This window comes from Tachypleus tridentatus, chromosome 3 (genome assembly GCF_004210375.1).
Source record: "Tachypleus tridentatus isolate NWPU-2018 chromosome 3, ASM421037v1, whole genome shotgun sequence".
In the NCBI taxonomy this organism is placed as follows: Eukaryota; Metazoa; Arthropoda; class Merostomata; order Xiphosura; family Limulidae; genus Tachypleus; species Tachypleus tridentatus.
The window spans coordinates 18,760,507-18,785,339 of NC_134827.1; the positions used below are offsets into that span (position 1 = coordinate 18,760,507).

General features: G+C 30.1%; 1 protein-coding gene across 5 annotated transcripts in view; it reads left to right on the forward strand.

Moving 5' to 3' along the window:
- The window catches only part of Rif1 (Rap1 interacting factor 1), a 92,940-nt gene that overhangs the window by 46,909 nt on the left and 21,198 nt on the right, over window positions 1-24,833 (forward strand). For all 5 annotated transcript variants that reach the window (XM_076493249.1, XM_076493252.1, XM_076493253.1 and 2 more), the window contains 14 exons: window positions 154-305; window positions 2,583-2,667; window positions 6,126-6,281; window positions 6,545-6,652; window positions 7,595-7,749; window positions 10,151-10,234; window positions 11,374-11,447; window positions 11,931-12,114; window positions 17,095-17,199; window positions 18,289-18,438; window positions 19,285-19,372; window positions 19,703-19,827; window positions 20,508-20,714; window positions 22,884-23,089. In XM_076493249.1, the coding sequence (XP_076349364.1) occupies window positions 154-305; window positions 2,583-2,667; window positions 6,126-6,281; window positions 6,545-6,652; window positions 7,595-7,749; window positions 10,151-10,234; window positions 11,374-11,447; window positions 11,931-12,114; window positions 17,095-17,199; window positions 18,289-18,438; window positions 19,285-19,372; window positions 19,703-19,827; window positions 20,508-20,714; window positions 22,884-23,089 (1,879 nt within the window). The remainder of the gene's footprint in view (window positions 1-153; window positions 306-2,582; window positions 2,668-6,125; window positions 6,282-6,544; window positions 6,653-7,594; window positions 7,750-10,150; window positions 10,235-11,373; window positions 11,448-11,930; window positions 12,115-17,094; window positions 17,200-18,288; window positions 18,439-19,284; window positions 19,373-19,702; window positions 19,828-20,507; window positions 20,715-22,883; window positions 23,090-24,833) is intronic.

The window sequence follows — 24,833 nt, forward strand, 5'->3', positions numbered from 1 at the left end:
AGTATTAATAAAATGAAATAATTCTTTTTTAGCAAATGTTTGTAATAGTAAAAAAAAAAAAAAAAAAAAACGGACACTCTTGGTATGACATCTTCAGAAGAAACCTTGCTAGATTATATGTAGTTAATGAATTTATCTTTGTTCCCAATATAGAAGTACTTAATAATGGCAAAAGACTAAAACTCCTCCTGCAAGCATTGAAGGCCAATACCAGCAAGACAGAGTCTGTTGCTGTGGTTAGATTAAAGACATGGTGGCACTTAGTTTGGTGTCTTGATGAAAAATTGACAGATAATTTTGATATGGTATGTTCACAAGTTTGTTTTTTGTAGTTGAGATTCTACTGCTATAGACATTTTCGGTATTTTTGACTGATTTTAATGGGAAAAAAATGGGATTTTAAAACAGTAATGGGAATTGTGTGTAGAAATGTTAGAAAATCATATACTATTGTTGAAATATCTAGCTTAAAAGTAAAAATATTTTGATTTTTTGCTGTATTTGACATAATTTTTCATAGTGCAATATCAAAGAAAGAAGTTTGTTGGCAGCATTACAAATTTTGAAAATCATTTAAGTTTAGTCTTCTGTGGGAAACTGTTAGATTATTTAATTATAGTAGAAAGATTTAGAAGAGTGAGGCTTGCCAGAACTTGTGTTTATTAAGTGATCTCTGACTTAACCAGATTGTAGTTGCTAAACTACTTATGCTACTGAATATCTTAGAATTTGTTGTACTTCCTGCAATTTTATGATGAATCAAAGATGGGAACAGCAATTCTGAAAGAGGGAAGTGCTTACAAAAATATGTTGACTTTTGTAGGGTTGGTTTGAACTTTTTTTTTTTTTGCTGTAAATTAACTTCTGGCTGAGAAAAAATTGTTCTTCAAAACTACTTATGTTAGTCATTCTAAACTCTATAAAATTTATTATTTTAAAGCTCACCCATGCAAGATATAAAATTGTCAGTGTTACTTACAAATGCAGCAGGTGTGGTAGTATGCACACTGATTTCTGATTTCTCAAAGCCCGTTCCCTTGGCTGTGGTTTTGCTAGATAGTAGATAGGGACAGTGGGAATCTCGTTAATCCATTCATGCGCGTCACTAATTAGATGACGAGGCATTTGGCAACCTTAAGAGAGTCATAGTTTACTGAAAATGTAAACCATAAAAGAGGTCAAAAAAGGCCTATCCATACCAAAGGAAACAGTGCAAATAAATGCCTGAAGTGAAAAGCAGTATCCATATACCAATGAAAGATGGCATAACATAAACATCAAGGTAATGAAACATCAAGAATTGAAAGTAAACAACATAGTAAGTAGGAAGAAAGACTGAACAGGATACAGTGACTTTCACAAAAGATCAAAGTAGAGAAGAAAAAAGAAAGAAAATCACTGTTTGGGGTGTGAGTTCTGTCTGCCATATGACTGATAACTATCACCAAAGGTGCTTAATTTGCATTATGTAACTCTTAACTTGTATAGCCTTTAACCTTTCTAGCAAATTGCATGACAGATCATGCCATACCCACCTTTGTAAATTACTTATTCTTTTTCAGATTAGATGGAGATTCTACTCATTTAGAAAACTACATTAATTTTCTCTGGTTAAATCAGGGATTGCTTATAATAATAATAATAATAAATATATAAAAAAAAAAGTGCAAACATGTATCAGACAAGACTGGCATTCATTATATATTTTGAAGGTGAGAACAAACAGATCTGTTACTTCATGGAAGATGAATTAATGTATTCATTCTTTGTGTATTTGTCTGTTAGACCTCCAGAAGCAAAGGATAAAATTAGATGTGTCAAAACTTTCATGGATGAACAAATCACACAAAATACAAAAGCTACTATTGCAATTCAGGAAATAGAACATTGATACATAACTTGTTGTAAAATTAAATCTATTCATGAGTTTCACAAAATAATATTGTGATCTAACTAGTTTGTCTGCAAATATTTTAGTTTGGGTAATTACCTAAAGCTACTCTTATAAGCCAATTTGTGAAAAAATAGTAGAGAAATAGCACTTTTTTTATATTTAGAATTGGTAAGAATATATCCATCTCAGTATCTAGCTTTGCTGAAAAAGCATATCAGTTGTATTGTTAAGGAACAAGAGGTGGATTGGATTTTCTGTTCTTCATTTTAAAAAAATTGAACTGCCCCCAATTTATAAAGAGTGTAATAACATAACTATAGTGATTCAGATAACTGTAACTAATAAAAATTTTGTTGTTAAAAACCTGGGAATAATTAGAAATCTCAGCAATCTTCAAATAGTTATCTATATTTGTTTTAAAGTATTTAAATATTACTTGATACAAGAGTTTGCAATAATGGAAATAAGGTTAGCTTAATTGTTACATTTTATCAATTATACAATACATAATGATTAACCTCACAAAATGCTAATTACATCATAAGTGGGACTGTAATATGAAGCCATTTCATGTATAAACTCGTACTATATAAACATTTGAAACATCAACATGATTAAGTTGGAAATGTTAGTAATAGACTTGTTATTGAGAAATAGAATCTTTCATATATATTATTTATTTCTATAGGTATGTTTGCCACTTCTGCAGTTTTGCTTTTCATCACAACTTCAAAAAACTAAGGAATCACATCTTGTTGTTTCCACTCGATCTGGTAGGTTAGATTATTCTGTAGCATCAACACTTAATCCTCTAAAGTGTTTCGGCTATATAAAATTTTTTAACTCTCAAATTTCAGCTGTATATTCCTGTATATCGATATTGATAATAATATGGCCACAGGAATAATTATTATGTGCTACTTGCTCAACTTGCTAAGACAGGATATAGTTGGATTACTTTGAAAACACAAGAACTTAAAGTTTTCAAATTTACATCTCTATAAGGAGGAAGAAAAAACAGTCATAACCTTTTAAGTTTATAAATTGAAAAAATATGGTTATTAAAGGATAATCTTGATTGCCACGAAAATTATTTGAGGATTCCAGAACAGTGGTTTACCAACTGTTACTTTCTAGCAAGTTACCAGGGGTGTTGCAAGGGTATTGCTAAATTAAGAATATACTATATATATAACAATTTAATGTGGCAGCAAGGGTGTTGCAGATTGAGGTAAGTTGATTAGTGTGTCATCAATGAAAGAAGTTGCTGTACTGTTTTGTTACAGTTTGAAAGAAATAGGATTCATTGTGATGCTGAAGCAAAAATATTTTATTTAGAGAAAAACTGAAGAATAACCATCTATACAGATGGAAAACCTTTCCTTTGATGTTTCCAAAAGTTAAAAGTGTAAACATAGGTAAGCTGGATTTAAATTGAAGAAAATGAAAATAAAATAAGTATGCTTAGAAGTAAATTGGTGACTACTGTTAACGACATTCTGATAAGAAAAACGTGTACTGAGTTAGCAGATTTAAAGATAAAGCAAATGAAGATGAGACATCTAAAGTGGGTCCTAACTTTCTCAAGACCTGACAAAAATCATTTAGTAATCTAAGATCTGTCTTCACAGTTTACCCACTCTCCATAGTCAACCAATCAAAAAAATTGAATCATGAAGATTTGAAAGCGTCTGCTTCAATTGACTGACGTGAAGCAGTCCTCTGTACATGAGGTATATGAGGGATACAATTCAGCTGTTACATGTAATGCTAAGTAGTTTGTATGATTGTTCCTCTCTACAGAAAGTGACATTGGCAGATGTTATGCTTGCCAATTATCAGTTAAAGGCTTTTATTTATATTTCATAATATTATAAACATATATATGCTGCGTTGTTGTTAGACTAAAGATTCTTCTACAGTAGATGTCTCACTTGGTGGTGGTAAATTTAAAAAACACAAGAAAACAACATGCAGTTCATTTGTTTTCAAAATACTATATTCAAAATTAGTTAAACATGTACAAATTTTTTACACTATAATCATAGACACATCATGAACACTATATAATTTTTACTTGTCAAAAATCCACTTAGGCCTATTCAATTCCTTTAGAATTTCAGTTAACAAGCCAAACTATTTTTATCTCTTATTATTGCCAAACTATCTGAGCATAGTTCACTTACGTTTTGTTGAGTTACCACAGTTGTGTCCTATACATCTAAATCAACTGCTCCTTTTTAGTATATAATACTACTTACAATAAACTTCTTTTTAAAGGAGCCTACACAGTAGGGTTCGTTTACTTTTATAACTCTTAAATATACTGTTAGTATCTCTTTTAACACCATTAGTGTCATTCTACTATATGTCAACCACTAGGCCTGTATTAATCGTTAGGCTTTCCTTCTCTTCCAAATGTCTCTTACATGATTTTCTTTCTCAACTGCTTTGTCTTTATGTGCATACTTTCCTGCTTATCTTACACTATTTACATATATTTATTACTTAATCATCTGGTTTTTATATGCTAGACATCAATAAATTTCATGTGACATTCTGTAAAGTCAACATCAATGTCTGACTAAATTTGTGATAACATTTAGTTTAACACTCCTACGAAAAGATGTTTCTAGTCCTGATTTCTCCAAGCTCATTCCCCTGGCTGTGGTTTCGCTATATAGTAGATAGGGACAGTGGGAATCTCGTTAATCCATTCATTAATGGATTTAAATGGCAATTTCATTTAAATACAAAATTGTTAGCCTAATATTAATAACCTTTCAAGTTGCTCTGGGGCCTATTAGGCCCCACTATTCGTAGGAGTGTTAAAATAATTTATTTTAACACTTGTTATGACAATACCAAACAGTCATAAAATATTCACTCACAAAATAACTTAGTTAATACTCTTTACACTAAATAGTTTTTTTAAATCAAAACAAACACTCAGAGCTGATCATGGCATATGACCTTAACATGATTTATCAGGCTTTAAATTAGAATAAAAAAATATTAAGTATGAAATATACATTTCAGAGAAGTGAAAGGTGGGATATTTTTATAAGATAAAAGGAGCAGTTTATGTTTGAATTTTATAGTTTTTGTAAATTTCCAAAATTACTATATGATAGAGAAACAAGCAATAAACAATATGGAGTTGTAAAGGTTAGGTATTGTGCTGCTTTTTAGAAAACATTTCAGATTTTTTGTCCCTTTCAAAGAGTTAAGTTCTTTCTTTGTAAAATAAAATTCATGATTTGTCTTAAACTTGATCACATATTTATATCTGTAGCTCTATCAGGATTCAGATAATCCAACACAGTTGCATAGAATTTGCTTGAAGTAACTGTTTAGTTAGAGTTTGGTTGTTTTTGTTTCATTTCTAAGGCTTGATGAGTAATGGAGAAACATTAATACAATATTTTCTCAATTTTGCATGAAATTATTTATTTATATTCATAGTTTTTCAATTTGTCAATTTTTTTAACCTTGAATACTCTATTTGTTTAATTTATAAATAGTTTATACTTTAATGAATATAGGTTTTGTTTTTGTACGACAGAGTTCTTTAAAAAAATAAAAATTCAGTATGAATTGTGTGTATCCTGTGTTGCTGTGAAAAATACAGCTAACATATTTCTTTAGTCTTCATTTTGCAAACAACTGTATGTGTAATTCTGTTCCTTTCCAATTAGAAAACATTTTACAGCTTCACTAAAGTGTAAAAACTAGTTTAATGTAAAGTAAACTTTTGTTTTTAATTACATATTTCATACTTTTGTTTTTTAAATATCTATTTCATACCTCTGTTTTAAAAGTTAGAGAATTTATTACCTTTAAAAAAAAAATCAGGTTTTGATACACAGGACAAATACCCCATTGTGCAGCTATGTATTTAATAACATAAAACAAAACAATCTATTTTAGAATGCTTGTGTTGTTTTTAATAAATGGCTTTACAATTTATGAGCTGGACATGGCTGAAAGATTAGTTTGCTGTACTGTAAATCAAAAGTTACATGGTTTGTGTTCCTATGCTGCAATCTTTGGTGTAATATGAGAGTGACAGTCAATCCCACCATTTGATTTGAATAACTCACAAAGTTTGAAGTATGTGTTATTGACTAGCCACCTTCCTATTAGTCTATTAGTTGAAAGTTAAGAATGGTTTAGAGAAAGTTGGCTTTGTCAAAAAGAAACAACGAAATGTGAAATCTGTTTTTTTCAGAAGGTTTACAATTCCACGGCTCAGTAATTCAAGGTCCAAAGTTCCTACAAGTTTCAAGACTTGGATGTGAAATCTTGGTGAGACTATTAGAAAAACCCCGATTTTCATCACCTATATTTGTTTGGACCACAAAGAAACAGCATCATATGATAATTCGTAAGTTAATCATTTTCTTATATATTTTTAATTAAATTTAGTTGGTTATATGTTTTTAAAAAGGACTCAGTCTCGTAACTTTGTTATTGTTTTTTTGAACTTTTCAAATTATTGCAGTTGAATATTTGTTAAATTTATGTGATATTCTATGGATGAATTATTATTTAGATATGTATGTATGTGCTGATAAGTTTGTCTTTTTTTATTTAATTTAAAACAGTGCATTTGTAGCTATTGAATTTTTTCTCTCTTTTTATGTTCAGCATCTCTTAAACATTGTCTTCCTGATTCTACATTTGTGAAGCACTCTGCCATTTTGTTAGAAGGGATCAGAGAAGGGTTATTAAACCTAAATATTGATGGAGCATATGGTAAGGAACTGCTTCTGTTGTAATATGGTCAGTTTTTCATGTGTCAGTTCTCTAAACTGATTGATGACAGAGTAGGTAGTACAGAGTGAAAATATGGTCTTCATTGCTACAATCCAATTCTGGTATTCCATCTTGAGTAAAGACAAGTCAGGTGGTGCATGTTCTAAATATAATATAATTTATATACCCCAGTTTTGTTATTCTAACTGAAGTAACAATAGAGCAGATGGTAAGGAACAGTTTATATTGTAATATGGTTGGTTTGCTACAGGCCACTTTTGTTAAACTAAGTAGTAATGATAAAGCAGGTGGTAAGGAGTTGTGTGTTGTAAAAAAAATTTGAATTTGTGCACAACAGCTGTGATACATTATGGTAGATCACCATTATTAGTTCACTTTCACTCATTTAATTTTCAAACAACTTTATTATATGATATGTTTGTTACTAAAATAAGATGGCTTTCTCATCCAGCATTAATACTTTTTCTTTATTTAATAATTACAAGTGTTATACATGTAATTAAATTTTGAATTAAATAAATCTTAACTGCCTTGCCTAAGGCTCAACACTTTTTCACCAGTAGCATATAAACAACAATGTCTTCTAAATCTAGCATTTTACTGCAAAAAAAAAATGTATGCAGTTTTAGAATAGTTAAATTAGTATTGAGAAATTAAGTACACAGTTTGGGTACATGACTAACTTATGTTGTGTATATTATAAAAGTAAAATATGGAAATAGTTTAAAAAGAATCCAAGTGTAAACTTTCCAATTTGATAATAACTTTGATATTAACTAAATGTTTATCTTATTTGAACTGATGTAATTGTGTAATATATAATATGTATATTCCAATTAATTCCAGGCAAAAAAATAAAACATATCCTTTCAGAAAATGTTTTAATGAAAATTATAGTGTATTTTCTGTTTTTATTTTTAGCTGCTTTATCTTACCAGTTATTACACTTGTTGGTGATGCGAGTTCTTTCCTTAACAGAAGAGAAAAAAACGGAGAATAACAATGCTATTAATGATTTCTTGGAATTTGTAACACACATAACAAAGAATAAATTGTGCCAGAATTCTGCTCTGCTGGTAAGTACTGCTTGTCAGGCTCACTCACTGTTGGTAAAATTCAGATGTTAACTATACTCTTTATAAGACAATTTTATTTGGCCTAATATATCATTTTAATGCATTTTTTATCTAGTATAACTTATAATTATGTTTCATGAATCGGAAAAGACTTGCAAGCCATAACAATTGTCATCTTGATTGTGTGAAAAGTTTCATCATCAGAAGTGATGAATGTAGTGTGGTTTGGATATTATTATTATATACTCATCTAATTAATGAAAACCTCTAAGACACTAGGTAAAAGAATGCTATAAATTATACTAGGTAAAATAACGGTTTTATGAAAAATATAATTAATTGTGCTTTGCCATTTCGGAAAAGGCACTCGTGCCATAAGAATTAATTTGTGTTGAAATATTATAAAATACTTATTATAAGACTACTGTTGCTGTAATGGGAAGTTTTCGATGCATGTGTAGAATATAATATCTAGTGGTTTAATATAGAGTTGCTTTTGGTATAATTTACAGGTTGTAAGATCCTAGGACTAAGATTATTATCATTATGTCTCTGGCAGTTTGAGTGAAAGAAATCTGTAAAGTTTTGTGTTTCTATGATTTAAGTATTAACTGAAAAACAACCTATACTGCATATTTATTTTTCTGAACTTGCATACAATTTTAAATTACATGTAGTAGATACATCTCTAGAATATTTGGTTAAAAGTGTTACACCAGAAGGTTCACAGATGAAACTAATTTATCACTGAATATGCTCTGCACTTTCATTTGTATGAGCACTATAATAGCCAATCTCACAGTTTAGTTAAGAGAAGTATTGTATTCTCTAGGCCATGCTGATTGACTGTTTTATTCTTTTGTCTTTATTCTAAATTAGAGATGGCTATGCCTGACATTTCTGGTTTCTTACCAGGACATTTAGCTCATGTATTGTATGAGGCGCTATTCACGCTGAACAAACAAATATTCTTTGTGGCTTTTGGTTTTTATCCATGGAAACTTAATAGTATTTAGATTAATGATGTAACTGAACTACTAAAGTTTAGCAGTTGTTTTAAAATATTGTTGTATTTTCTTGTAATTTGACTGTGTTGCAAGTAATAGTAGGTAGCAAGTTCTTATTACTTTCTGTTCATTTGTATGTGTCATGTAGTTGCAAGAAGAAAAACAAAAACAATCTTAAAAACAGTTTTGGATTAAATTATATCTTTGTTAGATAATGTATGATTTCCTAAATTTTGAATTACAAATAAATAATTAATAAAAACTTCTAACTGAAAGTAAATGAGGGTGTGTATTAATATGCCAACCACATCATATCTGCTATATCAAGTGCTGATGTGGCTTTTCCACCTCTCTACCAGTGCTATTTAGGGTAGCAGGGATAGGACAGAAATATTATTGGTTAGAAACTATATATATTACAGTATTACTGCACGAAAACTGTTTTGGTATGGACTAGATTAAATTGGTCAATTATAATTTTTTCTTCAATTTTATTTGTCACAACACATTGGATTGAGGTAAGGATTATGTAACACTACATAGTGTTATCTTGAGGATAAGTTTTGGTACAGAAACTTGGAATTAAGCATAGTGAGCTCTTTGTTAAATAATTCTCAATATAAGAATAAATTTCTATATAGAATACTCTTTTATTTTGTAATTTTTGATATTGAAATTTAGAATTATGTATAGTTGAAAGCATCTAGTGAGACTGCTCTCATGTACCAAATCATACCTGTATGATTATTAATTTGGGAGAAATTTTCCACTGCTTATTTGGGTATGCACGATTATTTGTTTCAATCACTTTAAGGAAAAATAATATACAGTGATTTCAACCTGTACAATTATTAAATTTGAAGTCTGAATTGTTCTGCCTTTCCTTGCACTATTATTAAATTCTTAGTGATTTTTTTCAATCTGCACTATTAGTTGGAACATGGCAATATATCACTTTCCTCACATTATTCTACCCTATCATTAAGATTGCTAACTAGTCAGTTTAGGAACAAAAAAATTTAATAAAACTTTTGGAATGGTTTAGGGACATTTTAGTATTGATTGAGAAAATTTAAAATATAACAGGTTTTTAAGTGCTCGAAAAAATAACAATAATTACATCATTAACCAAAATGAGTGATACTCTCTGTTTCAGTTGTTTCTACAGGAAAGGTTGGAATTGGTTGGTACAAAAACAACCAGGGAAGACTTGTATATATTCCAGTTTTTCCAAAGTTTAAAATTTTTTTTGTCATAAACAGAAGAAATAATTATTACATGCTATTACAAAGAAGAGTGTTAAAAAAACTGCATGATTTTATTTTTTAAAATTTTCTGTATTATGGGTATTACTCAAAAGATAATACAAAATATTATATGTTTCATATTTTCAGAAATTGTTGGAATGCGTTAGTCAATTTCCCAAGAAAATTCTGAATTCACACTGTTTCTATAGTGGACAGCTACAAGTAATGCATGTGAGTTTTAAATAGTGAAGTGTGGATATCATGTTTAAAGTGAGATAATGTTGAAAGGAACTTTGGTAGGTTATCTCTTTGAGTATGTAAGTTTTCAGTCACAGTTTATACTTTCATCAGGTTTCTGACATTGGTTTGGATTGGAGACAGACAGTTAAGTACTCTCTTTTGGAATACTCTAGGTTTAAGTAACTTATTTGGGGATTATTAAGTAACTTATTTCAAATCGGAGGTTTAAAGTTGATTTGACGAAAAATTGAGATTTTGGATAGAAGAAAGAAAAAGTGCTCATTTTCTGTAGTAAAAAGAATATTAAAGCAGTAGTGATTACATTACAATTTTTTTAAAAATAATTATCAGCAAAGTTTAAAATATGTTGAAATGATAGTACATTTAAATACATGGATAGTTATAAAATCTTAACAACAAAATTACATGTGTTAAGTTAATTGCCAGCAAATTTGACAAATTATTGCCATACACAATGTACCAAACTACTACTAGAATTGTGGGTATTGTTTGACAGTGAACTGCAAATGAATTATTAAACAGGTTAATAATGCACAGTTAGTAGAAGTAGCTGTAAGAATAAAGAGAAATTATGTAATGAATTTTATTTTTGTTAGTTCCCTTATATTTTAAGTGTTATTCACAACACCTGAACGTAAATGACAGAAGTGTAGCCAATAACCTAATGAAGAAGTTCGCAATGTAGCTTGGTGTCATTAAACATATGGGTAAAATGTTTTACTAACTTTCCCAAAAATATTTGAAATTAGTTTTCAAACTTTATTTGAATTGAACTTTCATTTGTATTTTCTATCATAAAACATGTAGTTTATTTTCAAACTTAATTAAAAATCATAAACTTCGTAAACACTTCCAAAGAACAAATTGTATGAACCTAAAATGGTTAGGTAGATGCATAGAATTATTGAAAAGGGGAAAAAAGGTTTACTTGCACAGTTGGTTTTGTTGTCTAAAACTAGTTTTCCCCTTCATTTACACGTCAAGATTCACCAATTTATAAAATTAATGTTAAACATTAACATTTGTAAATAACCAGAATAACCATTAATTACATTTCCCCTAAAAGATTGCAGTAAAACACTAAATTCATGTATTCATTTATCCTGCAGGGTACACCAGCACTGAACATACTACATCTCCTGTGCACTCCAGGTATACTGTCTATGGCTGATAAAAATGAAAGGTATGCTTGTAATTTCTCAAATGCCATCATGAGTAACATTCAGGGTAAATTTATTTTCAGTTTATCATGTTAATTGATCCAGTGGTGTTTGTGAGGGTAGAGCTTATATTATTTGAAACATGAAAATGTCAGTAAGTTGGCCTCTTTAAATAGTATTTGTATCCATTAAAATTAGATTATAATTCATATGTGCAATAAATTAATCTCCTCCATTCTAGTCATGTGGTGAAAATTAAAAATGTGTCCCAATAGTAAAACTGAAATATTGTAAATGATATGTTATTCTTGTATTTATGGCTAAGTGAATTTATTTTTAATAATGAAAGTGATACTTAATAACAGAAAAAAGTGACAAATGGATACTGAAATATTCAAGAAATTCCTTAAATGGGAAATAGTCTGTTTTGAACCTGAATGTTAAAAAAAAAATAATTAAAGTACTGTAGACACTTTGCTTAGTTGTATATGTTTAATTTTTTTCAGTGTTTTAAGCACATTTAGTCACTTAATCAACACTGGTGCAAGAGGAACACTATCACCATTGTCTTTTGTTAATTCTGCAATTGAATTTCTGAGTGAGAAGCATGTTCTATCAGAGGTCCATGTGAAGATTATCATTGAATTGTGGATTTCCATTGCCAGTACTCTGTCAGAAGTGATCCAAGTTGTGAGTACAAGACAGCATACTGATAATACTGCACAGTTTGAGATATAAAGTGTCAATAATGGTTATTTCCCTGCCATACTGTATGTTAGTTGAAAATTTTTGATGGATGAAATGTCAACAGGTTTCCTGAAGTATGGTTTCTTAGGGTTTCAAGTTTTTTTGGCTAACCTATACTATTTGTTACAGATAAGTATTGGTTTGAATGTGTGAATTTCAACTTTTGAGACATTGTATTAGAATACATTAAAAATGTTTAAAACTTTTACAGTATCATTAAATGTTTGTGGCCCTTATTAATCTTTATTTATGTGTTGTTTGTACAAATTATGTCCAGAAGTGGTGGCTACTTCAACTAGCAAAATAGATTTGTTAACTCTTACTCTACTGACATGGTGGTTTACATTGACCACATGACCTTGAAGTGACCATCAATTTCCACACTGTAACTTTCAACATGTTTTGTGTAGCGTCATTAACTTTCCCACAGAGCTTATCATAATCCCAACTCCAAGAACACAGTGATAGAGAAATTAGCAGCTTGTTTAAAGTACAGTAATTGCAGTGAGAATTGTCTTAAAGTGATAATTACAAAGTCCAGACCAGCCTAATAAATTTGGTAGGTGTTTGGATGTTAGAATTTGACACAAAGCTTATGTTGTGATATTAAAACAGTTAGAAGTGAAGTATTAAAGGTCACGAAGCAGGTGTGAAAGTACTTTTAAATAGTTTATATTTTATAATTCTCAAATAAAAAATGAAAAAAAAACATTTTTATTTCTATGCATCTTACTTGTCAGTATTTTGTCACTTATTTCATTTTCCTTCTCTATCTCTGATTTTTATTAATACAGTCTCTAAGTTCTCACCATTTTATAACCTCATGTCAGATGTTAAGTTTTATTCACTAATTGTCAGATAAAGGCTTTTATTTATACATTTTAATAGTATAAGAGTATAGTGTGCTGTTTGGCTTAGGTTTCTTGTGGAATAGGTGTCTATGACTTGTTGGCAGTAAATTCAACAAAAATAAATGAACAATACTTACTTCACTTGTTATCAAAATAATATTTTTATTTTAGGTTCAAAAAAAGAGAAAGGGTTTCAAATGCTTTTAATGTTATTTAACCAATAGTGTATATGTTCCATTAATATTAATTACTTCCTGTCAACGATTCACAAGCTTCTGAATGCCACTTCTATAAAATTCTTGAGGTTTGGAGGAAATGAATATAGAGAGGGTAGTTTTGACATCTTAATGTGATTTTCGCTGTATGGGCTGTGCACTCTTCTGGTGTAACACAACACCTTTATGAATGATCAAAGCAGGCCTCTTTTCTTTCAGTGCAACATTCAAGTGTTCTAACTGTTGACAATAGAAATCTGATGTAATCGTTACATTGGGTGGCAGCAACTCAAAGTGGATCACACCAATAATATCCCACCAAACACTTAACAAGACTTTCCTAGAATGGAGGTCCATTTTGAGCTCTGCTTTAACCACTTTACCTACACTGAACCATCGTCTGCAACCTTTAACATTTTTATAAGATATCTATTTTTCATTTCCAATCACTAATCTGTCCACATAAGGTGAGTTACATTCACAAAAGTGCAAATGTCCACTCTTGCTCTGAGTTTAGCTTCTGTCAAATCATGGAGAACCCATTTTCTAAGTTTTGACACCTTTTCAAGCTGTTCTGTATGACAGTGAACTGTTTAATGGGTTGAATTAAGCTTCTGTACTAGTTCTTCAATTGTTGAAGCACGATCTTCATCAAGTGCAGCCATCAGCAAGTCATCATTAAATTCAACAGGGCAACCTGAACGTGGCACATCACTTAAGGTGTAGTTGCCTTATCTGAACTTCTGAAACCACCTTTGACATTTTTTTTCATTGAGAGACGCTGCACTGTTATCGTTTTTAAACTCGTAAAGCGTTACATGTCTAATGTGTTCCTAAGACACATCTATCTTCATAAGGGTTTATTTGATTAATGATTTGAAAGAAGTGGAATTTGATTAGCTTCTTTCACTTGTCTGAACATTTTTATACACGTCCTACTACATATTTTAGTCATTAAACCCTTCTTCAAAGAGAGGAATGATGCACTTTCTTTATTAAATTTTCAGGCATTACTTATGGGAATACCTGATAGTTAAATGTATGTATTATAAACACTGTATAGTTTTCTTTCTCTTGTCAAAAGTCCACTTAGGCCTATTCAATTCCTTTAGAATTTCAGTTGACAAGCCAAAATTTCTCTGTTATTGTCACTGGACTATCCAAGCATCATTCACTTACATTTTGTTGAGCAACCATGGTTGTATCATGTACTTCTAAAATCGTCTGCTGTTTTCTTATATTCAGGCCTACTTCCAATAATCTTTTACTTTTGTTCAAAGTCCACATTTGTATGTTCAATTACTTTAGAACTCACTTTGACAAAATAAACTATTTTTCTTATTTCTTTCTAAAATGATAGTCTCACTTTATCAACCATTAAGTTTATTAATGATGAGGCATTCCTTCTTTGTCATCTCTTTTACATGATTTTACCGTGTTTTTTTCTTTTCCCTTTCATTTCGCATTATTTATGTTTATTATGTAATCATCTGATCATTACATCCTAGACATCAATAAATTTCATGTGATGTTCTATAATCTTGGCATCAATGAATTGTAAACACACTATGTAACTCTTAGGGAGTTACGTAACTAAACCTGTCATAACTTTTAGTTTAAAATAATTGCTTCTAACACTTGTTATCGACAAAACTAAGCAATTGTAAAATATGTACTCACAAACTAAATTAATTAATAACATTGACACAAAGCATTTTTTATGTCATGACATAACCTGCTATTCAAGATAATTGTTTCCCTTTTTTTTCAGTGGATAAAAAGACTGTTCTTAGTTTACATACCAATTCTTTTCATATAGTCCACACTAACACTTTCTTCACCTGTCTCTTCTGGGGTAGAGTTTCAGTAGAGCTCCTCCTTGCTCTCATCTTGACCTTTTGTTGCCTGAGATCCATATTTTTTTATCTACCTATATACTGATACAGTAGATCTTGCTTCTTTTCCTTCTTTTCAGTCAGTTTGACACTTATATTGATGTCTTTGTATACCTCATCTCCTTTAAGTGCTCTTAGGCTTAATAGGTTCTTATCATCTATAATGAAGTTGCTGTCTTTTGATTCTGCTTCTTTGACAGCTACACCTGCCATGTCTATTTGTACATCAATAGTTATACCCATTAAGTCTTCTTTTCTCCCTAAATACTTTTTCAACAGATTGGCATGGTAAGTTGGTGTCTTCACTTTCACCTTGTAATCCAATCTATTGCGTTCTTCCTATACTTTAGAAGGTCCTCTCCTCCATTGTAAGGTAAGTTGTTGTTTTTTATGTGGTCTGTGGATAGCAGAACTAAGGCTTTCTGTCCAACCTTGAAATGTCTGTCTTGGTTTTCTTGTCGTAAAAGTGCTTCTGACCATTTTGAGCTACATATTAGCTCTGTTTAGCGAGTTTACAACTTTTTTTTATAACAAAAAACAAAAACATTGTATGAATTTTTTAAAATAAAAAATTAGACAATACTTAGCACTTTTGTTCTGTTAATTTAGTTAAGTACTTCAACACTGAAAAGGAGAAAGGTTTGATGGATATCAGTGATCATCCTCTGATCTGGAAAGGGTTAAATACTCCTTTTGTGATAAATGACTTAGTGAAAGTAATGTACTTTTTGTTAACCATCATGGCTAATGGAATAAAATGATCATGAAATAAATACAGCAGATATTGATCATTTGAAATCAATTTTATCCAAGTTTACCCTGATCATTTTATGCAACCTTAGGTTATGCTAGTATTAACACAATACTAAACAAATTAGAGATAAAAACAATAATAGTCCTAGTGTGTAAAAATATGCTGTTGTGTATTAAACAATACAATGTCTAAAATGACATCTGACAAAAAAATTTTGAGGTACAGTTAACCAGACTTAAGCCTATACAGTTTAACTATTTACAACTTCATTTGTATTTTATCTGGTTTATTCCAGATAAATGGATATGAATTTAAAAAAATATTCTAATTAAACAGTTTCAACAGTGAATTTTACAAGTCATTAAATTAATAAAAGCTGTTCATATGCACAGTTCTTTCTCTCTTTTTATTATTATTATTATTATTAACCATTATTGATTTCTGGAAAACTTGTTTATAGTTTACTGCTCAAATAGTCCTGGAATACACACACTTTACTGTAACTGTGTGTGTGTGTGCCATGCAGACACACAAAACTCATGGTAATTCAAATGTTTATATTATCTATTCTATCTATACCTTGTGACTACATGATTATATCACAAGGTATATGATTCTGTCATCTTCATCTTAACGAAATTTTGATATTTGGTATTTTCAAATTGAGTGGTGTTTATATACTACACATGGGCTGAAAAGAAGCACACATCAGAGTCCCTGTGTTTCAGGCACAGCTATCTTTCAATTAGAATTACAAATTGGAAAGTAGAGGGTCAATCAAGAGCATCAAACAGTAGGAATAGCTGCTACATTTATTACTGTACTGTTTGAAGTATGGGGTATGTTTATTGTCACACCATGACTTGAACTGTTGACTTTTCAATCTGCAAGCTAGTCTCTAAGTGCACGTAGCCTAAATGATACCTTTTGTTATTAGAAAAACTGATGCATAAAACATGTTTATGTCATCACATAAACCTTATAGGAGAAACAGTTGTTTGTTGGTTTCAGTTCTCTATAATACAGAACTTGTGTAGAACAGTTCAGAAAATGATATATTGATTGATTTGAAATTCTTGTGAATTGGATTGTAGTATATCTAGTTCATGAAGATGTTACACCATTCTAAAGTTTCTGTTTAACTGCTGTTTGTTTAATTATATATTTCAATATTACAACCTTTGATATGTTGCATGTTTTTCTTGTAGACACAAGATGTAAACCAAGGTGACAAACTTGATTGTGATTTCTCGTGCGTGCTTAACGTTCTGGTATTTCCTTTTCATTGCATCCTAAACACACAGTCTGAACAGGTGAGATCATTTATATGATTCAGATATTGAAATTTATTGACTTTAAATAAGAAGTGTAGGGATAAAGTGTTTATTTACTGTTGAAGAAAACTGCTTCTGTGACATGGCTTATTTTACAGGAAAATTTTGTTTCTTCTCTCTTGTCATTTACCAAAGTAACTTTTAAAAAGTCGTGATTTACACTGATGTAAAACATTTTAAAAGTTACATCAAAAATGTGTATACTTTATTTAATCTACCATATTAATAATAATTAATTATTATATTATTTTAATCCTATTAAGTCCAGTGGTATAATATACTGTCTTAAGCTATAAATAGTTTTTTAAGATGATAAGTGTGAGAATCAGTGAAGTATTTATTGAGTAGCGATGGAAAATTATGTTAAGTATTCAGTGTATGAAAGGTTGATTTTAAAAACAGAACACATAGAAACTGTATTATTTAGGTCAGTGTATTTAATTGGAAAATGTTTAACTCTAAATCTTTCAGAAAATGTGTTAAAAGTTATGTATAGCTGTTTTAAAAATATGTTAGTTTTACAAGTAGGTGTTTTTGTAAAGCAAAAGTAGTTGTTTAAACAAAAGAAAAACAAGGACCCAATAAAATTAATTTATCACCTATATTGTGAGGTATTTCTGATGTAATAACTTTTTCAGAGTTTGGAGATTTACAATTCATATATATATATATAATAAACAAGGGAGTTTTATGGGAAATGGATTGCAAAGAAGAAAATATCTAGCTTTCCAGTGATATGTTTATTGTTTGTTTAGTTTCAGAAGTTTGGAAGTTGTAAAATAGAAAATGAATTTTGTTGGTTGAGACTTAATTAGTTTTATGAGAAAAACTAAGTTCTGTGATGCCTGCTGAAATTTTTAAAAAATGAATAAGAAACGTTAACAATAAAAGGTTAAGTGTGTGGTTATATAAGCAGTCACAACTTAAATATACAAAACTAAAGTATTATATTTGCAAAAGAAAGAAAAAAACTATTGAACTATTCAGTAAACTTTTAAAATATATTTTTACCAAATAGAAAAACTACCTCTTGAATGTTATTTTGAAGTTTTTTATTTTATTTTACAGATAAAAATGGATCACGTTCTGAATGTGTGGAGCTCTTTGTATTGTATCTTTTCTCGTTGTGCAGCACTAGTCCCTACAGCAGATTACAATGTCGATTGTGAAGAAACCTGTCAAAATATTGAAAATTTGCTGACACCTGATGTACTTCAAGTGAGCTATTTTCTTTCTTTATTATTCTTACATCTTAAATGTGCTTTTTTTTCCACTTTTGTGAAAAAATTGTTGATTGACACTTCATGTACAGATTACTAACAAATTTTGTGGAAGGTGTAAATTGTGTTGAAGCTGACTTGCATATATAATCATATATTTTCAGTTTTAAACAGTAAGATTTTCTTGAATTTGGACTATTCGCTTTAAAAACCCTTAAATATTTCACAAAATGTGTATGAAACCCTGTAACCTTTTATAGTGAACTGTTTCACTGACTTCATTGATATTGTTCTAGTAATCTTTTAACTTGGAGAAGTTTAGGTTTTTGATTGTTAACTGTTGATAAACGTGATTCAGAAAATTTAGTTTAGCGTGTTATTTATACTTATCTACAATAGTATTAGGCTTAATGTATTTTTAACTCTACCTAATTTTCTTGATATTGTTGTGACAAATATTATTTATTGTAAATCTTAGTTTACCTTTATTAAATGTAAAATTTATCATAAGACTAAATAAAAGTATATTGCTTTATGCATAATTCTGAAAATAATTGTTTTTTTAGCAATATAACTTGTTTTTAATTCAGTGATGTCGAGAAACCCACTTGTTGAGAAATTTATATGCAAAATCGGCTCGTTTGGGTTGAGAAAATATTTTACATAGAAGAGCGAACAACGTTTCGACCTTCTTCTTGTGAATTTGACGATGACCGAAGAAGGTCGAAACGTTGTTCGCTCTTCTATGTAAAATATTTACTCAACCCAAACGAGCCGTTTTTGCATATAAATGTTTTTAATTCACTTAATTAAGTGTATTCTACAGTTGATACATTTATTTTAGAACCCTACTTTGCTACAATGGAGCTGTGGGATAATTTTTGTAATTCTAAGCTGTCTTGACTTTTCCAGCATCGGGAAGGTAGCATCAGGTGAGTATTTTTAGGTGGAAGTTTTATTGTTAAGAATTACTTACAAAATTAAATTCCAACAAATAAAGGAAAAAGATTTGTAGCAATTTATTAATCTTTTTGTGAAAACTTGTCAATGGTAGAAAACTTTCCTATTTCTGTACAGTAAGCAAAAACTGAAAACTATGTTTGTATCAGAATGGATGCGGTTAAGTTGTCCTTTTTTATTTTATTTTATCTGCACTAAAAATTTGGGCTTTTGAGAATAGCACTTAGAATTCTATGTCAAGTATTCCATTTTGAAATGGGAAAGATATTGCTCAATCAGACTTCCTGTGTATGATTTTTTAGTTCCAACAAGTCCTAGTAAATGGATCAAGAAAAAGCAGAAACCTCTTGGAAACCTGTCTTCTTTAGTTAAACTGTTAATAAAGGTTACAAATCAGTTTCATAGCCTAGAGGAAGATAAAGGAAAGGTTAGTTAGTAAAGTTTTTAAAATTGATTATTTTAGTTTTACATGTACTTGAAGATACATTAATGTGCTTTTCCCAGAAGGTTTATAAATATTTTGCAGTTAAATAATCATCTTAATATATTTATTCCTAGCTGAAAGGTGTTGGACATAATGTAAACAGTGTAAAAGAAGCATAGTTTTTTTTTTAATTATGTCTGTATTACAAAATATGATTGTGTGAAATTGTATTTGTTAAAAGGAAAATTTTTCTGTTTCTAATTTTAATTTTCAATGAATAATAAATAGGATTATATTTTTAAAAATCATACTTTTGATTTGAACAAAATAAATCTAGAAAGATAGTTGATTATTAAGTAGGTGAATTTTATTTTTAAATAAAATGTAATGTCATTGAGCAATTATAAATATAAAATTTAAGTTAAAATTATTTTAACAGACTTTTTAAGTAAGAATTTAATATTCACATAATTACAGTATTAGTTGTACATCTTTCCTTATTTTAAATAAAATAGTCATTGCAAATGAAATATGTTAACATTTTTTTAAAAATCAAAATTTAAGCCTCAAGATAAAACGGTAAAAATTGAATTAGAACGTTTAATGTACTTGAAATTTATATGCATATAACAAACTAAAGTTTGTGATAAAACTTGATTCTTCACGTTTCTTGCTTTGTTTAGCAACAGTCTGAAGAACTCTATACCATTCTTCCAGTGATTGCTACTGATTTAGTAAAAGTATTGAAGATGTTGTTTGAAGGTGTTACCTCATCATCTGTGATTGGTCCTTTGTATAGTAAACTAGTACCAGCTATAGCACCATTTTATATAGCCAGCAGAAACAAAAACTGTAGAAGTAAAGTTTATGTTTCATCATTTTTACCTAAGGTATTTTTTCCCTAATATTTTCTTTATAACTATTTCAAAGTATATTTAGTTGTCTTTTGGTAGCTCAGCAGGAAACGTATGATGCTAGAATGTCGTAGACAGTTGTAAGATAGTGAAATTTCTAAACAAAATGCAAAAGAAACAGCATACTGTTTTTAAAAATTGTGAGACAGTTAGAAACCAAGTAAGAAAAAATTATTTAAAAAAAATTATGGCTTCCATTTGTGACAGATTGATAAAAAAATCTGAAAATAAAAATGTCAGAGCCATCACATTTCAGAACAAAGATCTTTGTATGATGTGTTTAGTAATTAAAACAGTACATATTAAAACAATGCATTTAGCTATAGTAAAAAATCATTTTGCCATTGTAAAACATGTAAATAGTGTGTTGTTTTGTCTGTGATAACATTGCTTCACTACTTGAAGTTATAAGTAAAGTGACATGTAGAATGTGTGGAGTGTGAATTAGGTACATGTTTTACAAATGGTGAACTTTAAATACATTGTTTCATACCCTTAGTACATTTTTAATCAGTTTATTGTTTTTGTGTGGTTAGTAAAAACTTCAAAATTATATGATTTTAACTTTTACATTAGTCTTTAATATCATACCTAAAGTTTAAATTTAACAATTTGGAAAGTCTTTCAGATTTCTCAAGCTACGAATGTTTTATTATTTATCACAGCATACTTTAAACTTTGGCTATTTTGGCGTAGTTTTTATTTTAAATTTTATTTCGGTATACTTTTTTTTTTTGAAAAATGGTTGCATGAATTTGTTTGGCTGAAATATGTTGTATAGTCTAAATATGAGGTTTAGTACATTTTATTAAAACAGTTGTGAACATGGTGATTAATCAAGTCAGACAACAGCTACAACCGGTATAAAGTCACATTGGAGTGGTGTTTTTCGAAATTACATTTTGACAGCGTTTGGTATTTCGTAGGTTGTATGTTGCTACCAAAACTTTATTGCTTTTGGAAAGGGATGTAACAGCTATTCCCAACACAAAATATTCATACTCTCTGGTCATAAATGTTTGCTCAGATTGAGAATTTAAAATATCTTAAATTATGATATCCCTATTTAATAGCATTGGAAAACAACAGAATATAGATCAATTTGAACACTAGGACCAACCGTGGTAAGCAAGGTACATCATCTCCTTGTGGGAGAATCCATCATGCAAGGACCAATGACCAAAACCATCCACTGCTCTTTGTAATAGTATACAAAATAATGAAGAAATTATTTCAATATAGAGATCATGCCAACAGAGCATGAGCTAACCTAGATGTGGCTTCTAGTCATACCTCCAATCCAGCATTGTATACCATAAGCATGTGTACCACTCACTTTTGGATTTCTTTGTAATAGGACTGTTAAAACTATTATTAAAATGGTGTAGAGAACAACAGTTATTTGTGGACTTAGCAGCCTCAAAACCTTTTGTAGAGCTGCTGACAAAATGCATGGCCATCAGATAGAACCTGAGTGGGTGTGGATTGTAACAAGAGTGATCTGGATGTTAAAGGATAAGTGGGCGTGGATTGTAACACAGTGGTGAAGAGTGATCTGGATGTTAAAGGATGAGTGGGCATGGATTGTAACACACTGGTGAAGAGTGATCTGGATGTTAAAGGATGAGTGGGCGTGGATTGTAACACACTGGTGAAGAGTTATCTGGATGTTAAAGGATGAGTGGGCGTGGATTGTAACACACTGGTGAAGAGTGACCTGGATGTTAAAGGATGAGTGGGCGTGGATTGTAACAAAGTGGTGAATAGTGACCTGGATGTGAAAGGATGAGATATTCATTTTACATATTTTTAAGTTTCATTAAATTGAGATAATAAATTTATATGGTGCAATTAATTTTTAATATCATATTCACACATGGTAGCAGATCATACTTTGAACTAGTGACTGAAATTTACTGTTATTTAAAAAAAAGTTATTTGTAAGTGTATAAATGTTGTGATTTTTTAATTTTTTTCCACTTGTATATATGTATGTAGAAACTAATTTGTCTATAAAATTAATGCTGCACCACCTCAGTATTTCATTAAATTAAATAATTTTTTCACTATAGTACTCTCAATATCACATTTTGGGAAGACAAAAACTTTGCAGTTATAATAAATATTTGACTTTGGCATGTTCAGTTGGAGAATCTGTGGGAGTCTCTATGCTGCTCTCTTCAGAATCATTATCATGGTCCTTGGGATTCTGAATTTCTTACCACATTAAGTCCACTTCTAGAAGCAACTCTTCTTCACCCTCAACAATCCATTCGAGAAAAGGCAAGGCAGCTGTGGTACACAACCTTTGGAAATAATACCTCGGAGCTGGTTTATCCCAATTCTTTCAAGTAAGAAGACACAATTTTTATTATTGTTTTAAACTCTGTTATTGGCAGACTTGTATAATATTCTTTGTAAAATAACCATATACCAGTACAGTCAGGTTTGTCTGTGGGAAGCTACTTTTATTATGTTGTTGGGTGAAAACAAATTTTAACTTTGTATTTGAAGTGTATTTGAGTCTGGCTGTTACTTAGTGGTTGCCATGCCACACTGTGGATCTAAGGGTCCTTGATTCACATCCTATTGCTATAAAGAAAGAAAAACACTTGCTTCCTGTACTCCGGGGCCATGGTTGTGGTTTTGATTATAGTATCCCAAGAATTGGCAGTAGGTGCTGTTTACTATCTACTTTCTCTCAAGTTTATCACTTCAAAATTAGGAATGGCTAGCACGAAAAGCCTTTCTTTAGCTTTGCATGAATATGAATACCAAATTGGAAAGGTGAATCTATATTGATATGTTATGAAATTTGAAAGAATAAAACTAGTTCATAGAACTTGCACTGTGAGCATATAATGCATCAAAATAACCACCAAACAAGTCTGTTTTGTTGTTTTGTATGTTAAGCAGTCTTTTAGAGCAAGAAACTTGTTATTATGAACAATAAGTGGACTTGTGTGTAAAATTGGCTCGTTTGGGTTGAGAAAATTTTTTACGTAGAGGAGCGAACAATATTTCGACCTGCTTCGATCATTGTCAGGTTCACAAAGAAAGGAGGAGGTAACTGACCAGAAGCTGACCACATGTTTGAAAGGGGTTGTGTAACTGAGTGTCGGAATGTAGAGAGCATGCTTAGATGTTTGAATATATAATTTTATATTATTTATTTTATTATTATTATTTATTATATTATTTTTAATATAGGTATAAAGGTGTTCCTTTGTATTGGTTTATTTTGGGCTTGAGTTGTATAAGTAAGGCTTCTTTAATTTTGCATTTGTTTGTTTCTTTATTTAGTATTTGTGTGTTTTCTATGATTATGTTGTGTTTATTTGACTTGCGGTGTTCAAAAACGTGTGAAGGTGACTTTTTATGTTCTTTAAATCTGGTTTCCATTTTTCTACTTGTTTGTCCAATATAGAAGTCATGACAGTTATCACATTGTATTTTATAAATAATGTTGGTGTGGTGTTTGTCAGTGTAGTTTTTACATAGTATAGACCTTAGTTTTGTGCCTAGTTTTGTAATAAATTTGGTATTGACTGGAATGTCATATTTTGTTGCTAGTTTTTGCCAAATGTTGGTTATTTTTCTACTGATGTCAGGAATATATGGTATGCAGCAGTATATGGTTTCATGATTTATTGATTCACGAGATATATTTACTTTTATTGGTTGATTTTGCTTTCTCTCGAGGTGTGTGCGTATAATGTTTTCTACGGTTTGTGGAGGAAACTTATTGATGTTGATGAAGTATTGTTTTATTTTATCTAATCCATCGTTAATATTATCTGGTGAGCATAGTTTTATGGCTGTGTTTATTTGGTTTTTTAGTATGTTGAGTTTTTGATTTGTTTCATGTGCTGAGTCCCAAGGAATATGTAGTCCAGTATGGGTGATTTTGCGGTGGATTTCTGTTTGAAATTGTGTATCAGTTTTGAAGAAGGTCAAAACGTTGTTCACTCCTCTACATAAAAAGTTGTTCAACCCAAATGAACCGTTTTTACATATAAATTTTTTTCTACAAGTGGGTTTTCCCAACGTCGCTGAATATGTGGACTTAACATATAGAATTTCAAGAAGAGTATT